Genomic DNA, 11,828 nt, shown 5'->3' with positions numbered 1-11,828 from the left:
ACCCCAAGCCCTCTTAGCCCTGTGAGGCTACCAACAACCTATAGCAATGTGTGATAACGGAGACCCTGAGGATAAACCCCCTGCCCCTCCGGTCAGGATGAGCAGTACCATCTTCAGCACCGGCTCTGGCAAAGACTCACTCTCAGCCAACCACAGCTCTAAACCCCTGCCTTCTGTGCCTGAGGAGAGAAAACCTCGCAACAAGATCTTCTCAATCTTCCCCGGGGCGGAAAAAGGTGAGACGAAGACTTCGGCAGAGAAAGATTTCACTTTAAACTCAGTCGGGGGTTTGTGAACACTTGTGAAATGTGATTTCAATAAGGTTTTGGTTTCTTTCAGGTGGTAGAAAGAAAGATCGAGACAAAGAACGACCAGAGATCTCTCCACCCTCAGATTTTGAACACACCATACATGTGGGGTTTGATGCTGTCACAGGGGAGTTCACTGTGAGTTTTCACTTTTCAGTCTCACACGTTTACACCACCTGCCTCATGACACACGTTTACTTCACACCTTACTCTGCACCAGTTTGACACCATGTCATCTTTGTCATACACAGGGTATGCCAGAACAATGGGCTCGACTACTCCAGACCTCAAACATCACCAAGTCAGAGCAGAAGAAAAACCCACAGGCTGTGCTCGACGTTCTTAAGTTCTACGACTCTACAGGCAACGGCCGTCAGAAGTACCTCAGCTTCTCATCTTCTGGTGAGGCCCCACGTTACATAATTGTGACATTATGTTTAATTACCTTTATGACATTGTGACTACATCAAGTTCGCCTCCATGTTTGTAGGTGCAAGTTAATTATTGCCTAGAAATTATAATTTCATTTTCATAAAGAGGAATTAAATCAATATGTTATCTCATGTGACAGCTTTGAACTCTTTGGGAACACCTTGTTCAGTCTGTGACTACAAGTACTCAATAAAACATATTTTTTGTCTAACTTTGCCTCTGTTTTGTTTTGTCTTTCATTCACAGAAAAAGACGCTTTCACCCCGGGGCCTCAGTCTGTAAGTATTTCAAAAACTCATGCTGCTTTATTTGTACTATGTTTGGTCTTTTAAAGGTTAACAACTTTTTCTCTTCTAAATTAGCCTGTGAAAAAAGGCACTGAACCCTCTTCACCGAATATCAAAGACATTGATGATGATGACGACGATGAAGCCCCTCCTCCTGTTGTGGCACCTAGACCAGAACACACAAAGAGTGTAAGTCAGCTGCTTTAAGCAGGCATGACAACATAATGATTGTTTGTAAAATCATTTTTTAATATATATATCTAAGATTAATGCATTTGTTTGTCTTACCGTATTGTTTTTGTTGTGCAGGTGTATACTCGCTCTGTTATTGACCCCATCCCTGCTCCAAGCCACTGTGTAGACGGAGATGTTGCCTCTAAGGCTGCGGACCGACAGAAAAAGAAGGGCAAGATGTCAGATGAGGAGATCATGGACAAACTGAGTAAATTATTAATAAATCAGCAATCTCACAAATCTATTACAACAATACAGCAGTTCAAATCCCACCTGTTTTCTTTACACATGTGGTTGTTATCTGGCTTACAGGAACCATAGTCAGCATTGGAGATCCCAAGAAGAAGTACACCAGATATGAAAAAATTGGTCAGGGGTGAGTGCAGATCCACCAGTTGTATTTAGAACATGTGATAGGATTTAAGATTTAAGGTGTACTGTGTAATATTGCTTTTATAATAATAATAATAATAATAGGCCCTTCATTTACTCCACTTCTTCAACAAAATCCCCTAATTTTTCTGTATCAACACTGAATGTTTTAAACGTCACACTTTGACAATATCAGCTTTGGCTGTTGTTAAGCTGCATATCACAACTCTGTTTGATGAATCACAGCTTTTTGTGTTAAAATGTGAGAGAATATGTCTGTGTATAAATCGTCAATATGTGCATTAAAGTTAATAGCTCATCTCCTTCTCCCAGGGCATCAGGAACAGTATTCACAGCCATCGATGTTGCCACCGGACAGGAGGTAAAGAGTTACTGAGTAATGGACGAGCAGATGTGGAGACTATAAAAATACCAACCAGTGACACAGCAGAAAAAGTAGTGGAGCTCATTACATATAAATTGACACAAGTGAAATGACAAATCTGAGATAATGTTAAAGACTAACACATACTGTAACAGTAGCTGTAAAGGAGAGTAATCTATTTAAAGTTGGCTTACATTAGCTTACATTAGCTAAAAATAGCATCATAAGTCATACCTGACCATGTAAGGGGTGTTTTATTGCACATTAATTCAACTTTTCATTTGTAAGAGGAAGAATGTTTTATTTATTTAAAAGTTACATTTTTAAATGATTTACATTCCGAGGGAAAAGTTAATTAGAGAAAGCAATTAATAATAAATGTATAATACATACACTTATACAGTCATAATAAAGACTTAAGGGAAAACTAAATGTTATACCAACATAGTCCCTAGTGTATTTTGTCAAATTTGGGTAATTCTGAATTGCTTGTTTTTAGGTCGCCATTAAACAGATCAACTTACAAAAGCAGCCGAAGAAGGAGCTGATCATCAATGAGATTCTAGTGATGAAGGAGTTGAAGAACCCAAACATTGTCAACTTTTTAGACAGGTGAGACTGAGACTAAACCCGCAGCCTGAACATTTATTGATAATTATGGATGGACGCCAGTGTGTGACGTTGTGTATTTGTGCATGTATGTCAGTTTCCTGATGGGGGAGGAGCTGTTTGTGGTGATGGAGTATCTGGCCGGTGGTTCACTGACAGATGTGGTTACAGAGACCTGTATGGATGAGGCCCAGATAGCTGCTGTCTGCCGAGAGGTACACTGCACTCTTTACAACCAGGGCCATATGTGAAAGTTAGAGATAAAACAAAAATGTAACTCCAAATAACCTTTTCCCCCCCACCTCCTCCTCCCATTTATCTCCATATCTGCAGTGTTTACAAGCATTGGAATTCCTGCACGCGAACCAGGTCATTCACAGAGACATCAAAAGTGATAATGTGTTACTCGGGATGGATGGTTCTGTCAAGCTGAGTAAGTCCTGTACCGATGTTATTTGGCATTCCTACATCCTCTCACTGTAACTGTGTATTTACTCTTCTTCTTCTCCTCGACAGCCGATTTTGGCTTCTGTGCCCAGATCACTCCAGAGCAGAGCAAACGCAGCACCATGGTAGGCACGCCTTACTGGATGGCTCCTGAGGTGGTGACCAGAAAGGCTTATGGGCCTAAAGTAGACATTTGGTCACTGGGTATTATGGCCATTGAGATGGTTGAAGGAGAGCCTCCCTACCTGAACGAGAATCCACTACGAGTGAGTGAGAACATTTTAAACCCTCTCGGTTCTTTTGTCCTCATGGTTATTTTGTCTTATTTACATGTTTATTTCCATCTTATGACATGAATCTCTCCCAATTGACTCATCTGTACAGTGGGCAAATTAGTTTGACAAATTCAGGTTCACTTACAAAACAAAAGTCGAAGGCACAGCTCTCTGCTCTTAATAAACAATTTAAGATCAAAATGCTAAAATGAATCAATGATTTGTTTGTCAGACTTTGGCATAGTTGCTGAACAACTGCAGTCCTTAAACCGTCATGAGTCAACACAAAAGCAGGAAGAAATGCTCATAAGTCTCAGGAGAGTTTGTCCTGCTCTCCATATGCAACAACATTCAAGGAACAATCCAGGCACTGACATGACCTGTTGTTGGCTGAAGTTGTCAAGCTATGTCTGCTGCTGCTGTTGCTTTTTTTGTTTTCGAGTTGTGTGCAAACACTGTCGAATCAGCTTTACTGGCTAAGTGTGTTCACACGTACGAGAGATTTGACCAATATATAAAGTTGATATCCAGTTCACACTTATTGTAACTGTGTAAGAATTATGTACAGTCTATGCAGCCTGCTTAGTTTAATATTTGACACTGATGGATGATGTGTAAATTAGTAATCGCACTTCATTTCACACTGAACACGCTGCTCTTTATGTGTGCACATTGCATGTTACAAACCTCATCTCTTCTATTATGACACTTTAAATCTGGATTAGAAAATCCTGGGTCACGATTATCAGCTTTTATGGACCAGTTATCTGGTATCACCTACAGTTTGTTGTATGGTTTTGTAAAGTCAGTTTACCCAGCTGTCATTAAGTGAAAGGGAAAGGACTAGTGGTCGCTGTGTGAACGCTGGGTTAGAAAATAAATAGTGTGTAACACTTCAATAGCAATTAAAAACTGATCAGACTTGAATTACATCGCCTCACTTCACCGTTTTGACTTGGTTTGATTCAGTTGCTGTAAGAGTGAGTTATTTCCTGATACTAGGTTTGACGGTTCTTCCTTTTCTCTCCTCTCTTCCCCTTTGGCAGGCATTATACCTGATTGCCACAAACGGCACACCCGAGCTTCAGAACCCTGAGAAGCTGTCTCCGGTCTTCAGAGATTTCCTCAACCGTTGCTTGGAAATGGATGTAGAGAAAAGAGGTGGAGGCAAAGAGCTGCTGCAGGTTAATACCGTTTACCTATTTTTTCATTTAACTTTTCTTGTGTTCTCATTAAATGTGCACTTGATTCACTGGTCTTCCCCTCTTCTCTTCGTCCGACGTGCAGCATCCGTTCCTGAAGCTGGCGAAGCCCCTCTCCAGTCTCACACCCCTCATCCTGGCAGCCAAGGAGGCCATGAAGGGCAATCGTTAGCTGATGAAACTAGCTACCCTGCCTTCCCATGCTGTGCACAGATATGTGCCAACCATTTAGATTTCGTGCCAGACAATAGGCTGAGAGTGACTCGCCACTCTTGAAGCACCAGCCTTATAAGCCCTGACAAACCTCACTGTGAAGAAGACCAAAAATATAGAGCACAACTCCACCGCTGTCCATATGAACTCTATTCTCACTCAGACGTCAGAAGACAAGTCAAACTAAAGTCCTTAGTTTCAGAGTCAGGCGTAGTTATTTTGTACAACAAATCTCCTAGTGACAAGTTAGGGCTAGGCTTGTATTTAACTTGGAATGAAGAAGATGCCTAGTTCTATTTAGTTTTTTTTAATCAACTGCCTTAAACAAATGCAAAATGTTGCCTAATGTATTGTTGATTGTGTCAATGTTTCTCTTCCCATGATTTTTACTACCTTTGTAATTTACCTTTTCAGCTTGTCAGTGTCTTAGTTATTTTGATACTTGAATTTCATATTTGTCCCCCTTCTTGTTATATAGTTGGTCTTATTCAATGAACACTCTTGCTATTTCCACATTGACTCATGTTTTATGGACATTTTCTCTTACCGGTTTTTATAGGAAACAGTACATTCTTCATCATGAACATGTGCTGTGATTGTGTCGTTCATCGATTGCCACACCTGACAGACTTACTGTACCAGTTCTTCCCCTGTATCATTAGTCTCCTGATACCAGAGGTGCACCTTACAGGCAAATTAAAATGTTAGATTGACAGGGTTTATACTTTCTTCTTTATTGTTGTTATTAAAAATGAGTATTGTATGTCGAACTCTGTCCTTTGTGTTCTTCTGAACTAAACAAATGCGCTTTTTCCATGTGTATATTGTGTACTTAATAATTTGTTTTAAAAAAAAAAGTGGCCATATCATGATGGTTAGCTGTTGAAAGCATGGTAAACACAATTTGTTGACTGTTTTTTTTTTTTCCTCTGAATGACTAACAACCTTGTCTGCGCACTCAAATAAATGCAGCTGTTTGTGCTTTTGTGATTTGGGTGTGGAAATGATTGGTGTGCTGTAATATATTTATTTTTTATTTAGCCACACGGAAACAAACATGAGGCTACACTAATATAAGTGATGCAATACAGGATTCATTTCCTTTCTTATGTAACCAGTGAAGACTTTAATATCAGCTTTATAGCTGGATATTATACAGGCAGGGCAGTTACACGTTTAGGATGTGGGTGACGGAGCTTGGGGTGTCTTTATTTTGAAGAAGTGTGACAGTCTTTGAATTTTTGAGCAAAATTTTAAACATTTTTTAGCGTCAGTTGATCGTGCGCTTTTATTTTGGACGTTTTTCCCGGAAGTGTAATAGTTTTTTGTACCGGCTCCTCTCAGGCTGCCGTAGCTTTAAGTAGCCAACAGGACGAAACTTCTGATCTTCGTGTGTAATGGCATCCCAAATGAAAGACAAAGAAGCTTACCAAAGACTGAACTATCTTTACCAGGTAGGACGGAGATCAGTGAAAAGCTAATCGCTGTCATGATACCGTCGGCAGCAGTCACGTGGCTAACTTGCTGCTAGCTACCTTGCTAACCTGGTTTTATCCTCTACAGGCTGCACATTGTGTTTTATCTCAAAACCCGGAAAATGTAGAGCTGGCTCGTTTCTACTGCTTCACACAGAGGACCATTGCAAGACGTTTAGTTCTTAGACAGTAAGTTTAAGTCAATCTCAATATTATCAAGACATGTTCGTCTGGTATTGATTTTATTTTGAAGGCTGACTCACAGCCAGTCACTTCCTAATGACGTCAGGTGCGTCACTTTTGCTTCCCTAAAGGAACATGTTGTTTTGTTGTTTGTTTTTCACTGTTGCATAGCTTTTCATATGTATGAGGAAATTGATCCAACTAAAAAAAGCTATTCAGACATACATTTTATTTTTCAGGGATCAACAATAATAATAATATTAACAACAATAATTAACTAACAAGCACTGTCTGTGTAAAGTTAGCTACAGTATGATGTATTTTATTCCTATGAGCCTTAGAGCTCATAGGAATATTAAAAACACGTTAATAAGACACTGTTGTACTGAATGACATGTTCCTTCCTTATGGTAACAAATGCACCATTTCCTCCTGTTTGAGTAAAGTTTACTAAAAACTACAGTGCGCAGCCTTTGTAGAAAATGACTTAGCCTTTTAAAATACAGAAACTATATATGTGTGGGACACATTTTGAAAGATTAAAATGTTTAGTAGGAACCAATGGGCTTTAGGATAAGAGCCATAGACAGGGTAGGTACGTCAGAAAGTACTGAGGAAAGGACTAACACACTCTTGGTCTTTACAGGTGGTTGGTAGACCCAAGAAACAAATATAATAATACTAGCATAATCTTTTAAGTCTAACCTGTCCAAGCATAAATAGGATTTTCAGCATCTGTTAATAATTCATTTTGTCGCAGAGACCCATCCGTGAAGAGAACATTATGCAAGAAGTGCTGCTCCTTGCTCATCCCTGGTGTAACTGCTACAACAAGACAACGAAGTAAGTGTCTGTCATTCATAGTAACAGTTCAGTTTCTGCTGTTCTCCATGTTACCTTGCATTGCATACGCAATGTAATTAGATGTCAGATGTTTTAGGTTTTTTAAACAGTTAATTTATGTGTTTAATCTCAGTTTGTTTGCTAAATTTAAATAAACATGTTTAGAGACACTAACCTTGTTTTTGTTGACTTTGTCTTGCGAGGAAAAAACAGCAAGACTCGCTTTACTATTCTGAGGTGCCTCAGCTGTGGGCAGAGCAAGACGTTACTGAATAATCCAGATTATTGTTTGTGGGTAGACCGTCCCGAGGCTCAGCTGCAGCAACAAAAGCAGCCAGGTGACAAAGCTCAACTCAACACTATACATCATACTGTGCTCCTCTAAACAGTACTCTGGTCTGAATCATCAAGCATTTTAGCATTAGCACATTTTTTTCTATTAATTTTGAAGATTACATATACTGGGAGCCTCAAACAGAATGTGTAAATTAGCTACCGAATACTGCAGAATTGAAGTTGAATTGAAAAAGTATCAAATTCAGATTACTCAACTTTGTAGTGATCATTATTATTTGTTCTTTCTCACCCACAGATCAGGGCCCTTCTCTTAAGAATCAGCCAAAAGACAGAAAGCCTGATGGATCAGCGTCTTCTAAACCCAGTGCTGCCCAGAGCACGTAGCAGCAGTTCCCCTCTTCTCACCGATGAATAGGAAGGATATTTCTCTTTTTGTGTGGCTTTATTGGGTTACATATATCCTTATCTGAGGAAGTAGTTTGATATTATTTAAATGCCAACCTTTTGCTTCTGTATTTTAGTAATTTATTGATTTTGATATGATTTATTGATTTTTTTTTTTTTGGGCCTGTGTGAGTTCATCATTATTATTTTTGATGCTACCAGCAGATGGCCATCGTGTGGTGTCCCACACATTCATTGAAGAAGAAATGTTGGTAAAAGTATTTTTCTTTTTTGATTTGGTTTTTCCAAAAGAAAAATATCATTGATGATTTTATTGAAAACAGCCATCAAGTTTGGAGAATTTCACCAATTCGCCATCGTTTTTTTTATGCTTAGTATTTTACATTTTCTGTACAGGCATGTGACTGTTACTTGAGGTAAATATCTCTCGACCATTAACCAATTGTTGTCAGGTACTTTCCTAAATTGGTAATTAAAAGAAAATAAAAATTTCCAGTTTCTTTCACATTTTCTTCTACATTTTCTTCTTTTCTCCTTTGTCCCCTTTGTCCCCCTTTGGCACTCTGAAACGTGTCTTCTGAAAATATAGTAGGTTCTTGGCAAAAATCCTTGGAATGTGTCCAATGTACAGGAGAAGAGCCAGAGTCATGCCTAGAAAACAGACATTCAGTGTAAACAGTGTGTTCACTTTTAAAGAACATATCAGGATGCAGATATATTTGATTTGAATGTCATTTACCTGTGAGAGGACCCAGCCAGTAGACTACTGCATACTCTGTGAAGGTAAATCCTGGGCAGTGGAAGGTGAGGCCGTAGGCCAAGGATGGGTTCATGTAAGCGGAGGTGTAGCCTCTGGCTGCAGAAAAGAACAGACCAATAAAGTTTAAGATCCTTGTGAGCAAAGCAGTGTTTATCAGTTATAGCTAACTTTATAAAATCAAAGTTGAAGCATAACCCTGATAACAAACAACAAGAAACAAAATATTTAAATATTAACCAGTGAAACGGCAAAATGAGCACACTAATAATGAAATGCAATTTCTTCTCTTTTATAGACTCAGTCGAATTCTTTGGCCAAATTCATTGAAGTATGCATGAATGATAAGGAATTTATTGAAGTATGTCAGTTAGAGGCCACATTCGAATAAGGCTACCATTAAAAGATTCTCAGTGCATTTTGCCTTCTGTAGATGAAACTGATCCCAGATGATACTACGCATGCACTGAGCCATAGCATGTTTATATATATATATATATATATATATTTTGTTTTTGAATGAAAATGTTCCTTTTTTCCTGCAGGAATTTTATTTATTTATTTATTTTACATTTTTTTTATATTTACAAAAATACACAAGTTTCTTTGAAGGAGGGGGCAGGTTCACCTACAACCTACCTGTATGGGACAGGAAAGTGAGGAGGACAGCGATCAGAGGCACCCGGATCAGAGCAGATCTGCGTTGCAGGTTTAGATGGATTAGGTGAAGGATGAGTGCGCAAACACACTCAGTGAAAAAACCCTGAAGCAAAGAGACCAGCAGAGATGTGCTGCACTCTCTAGCCATCAGGTTTTTGATCATGTGCATGTCTGTCAGCTCCAAACTCCAGTAGTACACCGCTACAAGAAGGCCAAGGTGGGCCCCAAGAAACTGGGATGTAACGGCAAGGAGAGAGGGCAGGGTGGTGGCCTCTAGCTGCAGGAACTTCAGCACCACCAGGGTGGGATTCCCTGACGCACCACCACAGATCACCCCGTGGGTTAGCAGCACCACAAACAGAATGGTCACGGTCACATCAGGACCCAAGCCGCCGGCCCACTCACCCACCTCCACAATGGTCTGCACCTCCAGCCAACATGCCACCAGCATAAAAGAGGATGCAAACTCTGAAACGAAGCTAAACCGTGGCCATTTTTTAAGTAGTGTTCGAACTGAGGCTGCAAATATCACAACAGCCAGGAAGTATCCGAGAGATGCGTTCAGTCCAGACATGGCTCAGATCAGGTGTCCCCTGCTGTTTCTTTTCAAAAAGAAGTGAATGAGGGTTTGACTCAACAACTGTGCGTTCGTTTTGCCAACGTGGCACATGCAGAGACACATTTCTTATCAGAGACACGTCAGGTTTGTATCCCATGACCACCTGCCAAAATACACATGGGCCTTTGCAAGGTCAGGTCAAGAAGCTGGCCTTCATTCAGTGGTCATGTATAATTAGATAAAAGCTTTGGTTCAATGCTTCCTTCCTCTCTCTACAGGATAACGTATACCATAACTGTTCTTTTTCCTAAAACTAAGTGGCATAAAGTGGCATAAGAGTACTACAAATGCAAATGAAAAAGTACCCCCACTGGATTCAAAGGTTGTGGGGATGGTAGTCCAGTATAAAAATAAAGGTGGTGCTTGAATTAGAATAAAAAAAATAAGGTGTCAGTACTCTGAACCAGCAGCATGCTGCAATGTGGCTTTTGTCTTAGATAACATATTCTGTACCACTTCTGAATTTTTCAAAGTATGTTGTATATGATTTTATATAATATTATATTAAATAATGTTGTCTCTGTCTCAGTATGTGCTAAGACTCTGAAAAGGTTAAACAAAGATTGATTGATCAGTCCATGGTGAGTGTGGTCTAATCAGCTTTGAGTACTGAGATCCACCAGCCACTTGTCTTTATTGTAACCCAAAATTACCACTTAGTCCTAAAAGTCAAGAAATGCTATAATCATTTGTTTGGTGTGAAATTGTTAAACTATTTAAACTGACGAAAGAGTTCAGCCTTTTGGCACAGACTCACATAGAATACAATTTATTAAACACTAAGATGAGCATTTAAAAAGGCATGAAATGATTGAACTTCTGTTGTGAAGATAAACTAATACGTTTATATTTATTTGCATTGCTAGTCTTCCATCCATGTCTCATGAGGGCGTGCTGCACAGTACACAGAACTGCTCCAATGTTTTTTTTAAGTTGTTTACTTTAGGAAGAGTATTTTCTTTTCCCCTATATTAAATTACACTGTAAACGAATACTCAAATCGGTTGTTATTCCACCATTAAGTATGTGTTTTGTCTCCACCTTGTGGTTCAATAGTACACATAACAAATTCTGCGTATGGTACATACTGCTGCTGCATTAACAGAGAATGTCACTAGCTGTATGATCCATACACACACAGACACACACAAGCAAAGAGACGGATCATAAACATTTGTTTCTTTATAGTGTTTAGGGTTCATTTAGCTAAGCTTCTTTTGTAAGTGTGACTTTTAGGTATTAGGTGAATGTGTGATTAATTATGTAGAAAATTGGATCTACATATCAAAACCTGGCTGAAAATCTCCAAAACAAACCCCATGAAGATCACTGAAAGAAGGCAGACATACTATACAAATAGTCCTTTCTGCCTTCAGTCTGGAGTCCAGCCCAAAAATCTCAGCTCCAAACCCGACTCTCACAGGGCTTTACACATAAGACATATGTCACAATCAGAAAATGCACGTGTAAATAATTCAAAAATTAAAACTGAATTCCATTTAGCTGCTACAGTTTCAGGGTCCTGGTACTGTACATGCTGGCTCACTGTCACACAACATAAGACCCTACTCTATTCTTCTATGAACTCTGTTAATGTAAAAGTTGTATACTTTCTCTAATGTTAAGATAATTTTAATTAAATAAAATAAATAAATAAATAATTGATTGATCCCCAGAGTGGAAATTCAAGTGTTTGAGCAATTCACTTCAGTTTTATTTGTATAGCACCAAACCATAACAAAACTTATCTCAGGACACTTTTCAAATAGAGCAGGTCTAGACCGAACTCCTTATACAATTATTTACAGAGACCCAACAGTTCCCA

The 11,828-nt window shown here is 39.1% G+C and overlaps 3 protein-coding genes across 3 annotated transcripts; 2 read left to right on the top strand and 1 right to left on the bottom strand.

The window, feature by feature from the left end:
• The first annotated feature begins 6 nt into the window (after nt 1-6).
• Nucleotides 7-5,534, top strand: pak2b (p21 protein (Cdc42/Rac)-activated kinase 2b). Its single transcript, XM_035653026.1, has 14 exons — nt 7-236; nt 340-446; nt 560-710; nt 987-1,018; nt 1,103-1,216; nt 1,337-1,469; nt 1,574-1,637; nt 1,967-2,015; nt 2,518-2,630; nt 2,725-2,842; nt 2,961-3,060; nt 3,144-3,340; nt 4,396-4,533; nt 4,637-5,534. Exons 1-14 carry the CDS (start codon nt 47-49, stop codon nt 4,721-4,723), a joined length of 1,593 nt encoding a protein of 530 aa, XP_035508919.1. The 5' UTR covers nt 7-46; the 3' UTR covers nt 4,724-5,534.
• A 337-nt stretch (nt 5,535-5,871) lies between these two features.
• On the top strand, nt 5,872-8,472 carry rpp21 (ribonuclease P 21 subunit). The gene is made up of 5 exons (XM_035652624.1): nt 5,872-6,218; nt 6,328-6,428; nt 7,183-7,265; nt 7,469-7,603; nt 7,858-8,472. The coding sequence occupies exons 1-5, from the start codon at nt 6,162-6,164 to the stop codon at nt 7,944-7,946; spliced, it is 465 nt and encodes a 154-aa protein (XP_035508517.1). The 5' UTR covers nt 5,872-6,161; the 3' UTR covers nt 7,947-8,472.
• aqp12 (aquaporin 12) lies at nt 8,114-9,974 on the bottom strand. Its single transcript, XM_035652623.1, has 3 exons — nt 9,364-9,974; nt 8,707-8,823; nt 8,114-8,618 (listed from the first exon to the last, which is right to left on the bottom strand). Exons 1-3 carry the CDS (start codon nt 9,956-9,958, stop codon nt 8,482-8,484), a joined length of 849 nt encoding a protein of 282 aa, XP_035508516.1. The 5' UTR covers nt 9,959-9,974; the 3' UTR covers nt 8,114-8,481.
• Between the last annotated feature and the right edge of the window lie 1,854 nt (nt 9,975-11,828).

This window comes from Morone saxatilis, unplaced genomic scaffold, assembly GCF_004916995.1.
Source record: "Morone saxatilis isolate NCDOM2014 unplaced genomic scaffold, NCSU_SB_2.0 Contig12, whole genome shotgun sequence".
In the NCBI taxonomy this organism is placed as follows: Eukaryota; Metazoa; Chordata; class Actinopteri; family Moronidae; genus Morone; species Morone saxatilis.
The sequence above is the reverse complement of the archived record's forward strand: the minus strand, read 5'-3'. Positions and strand labels throughout refer to the sequence as shown.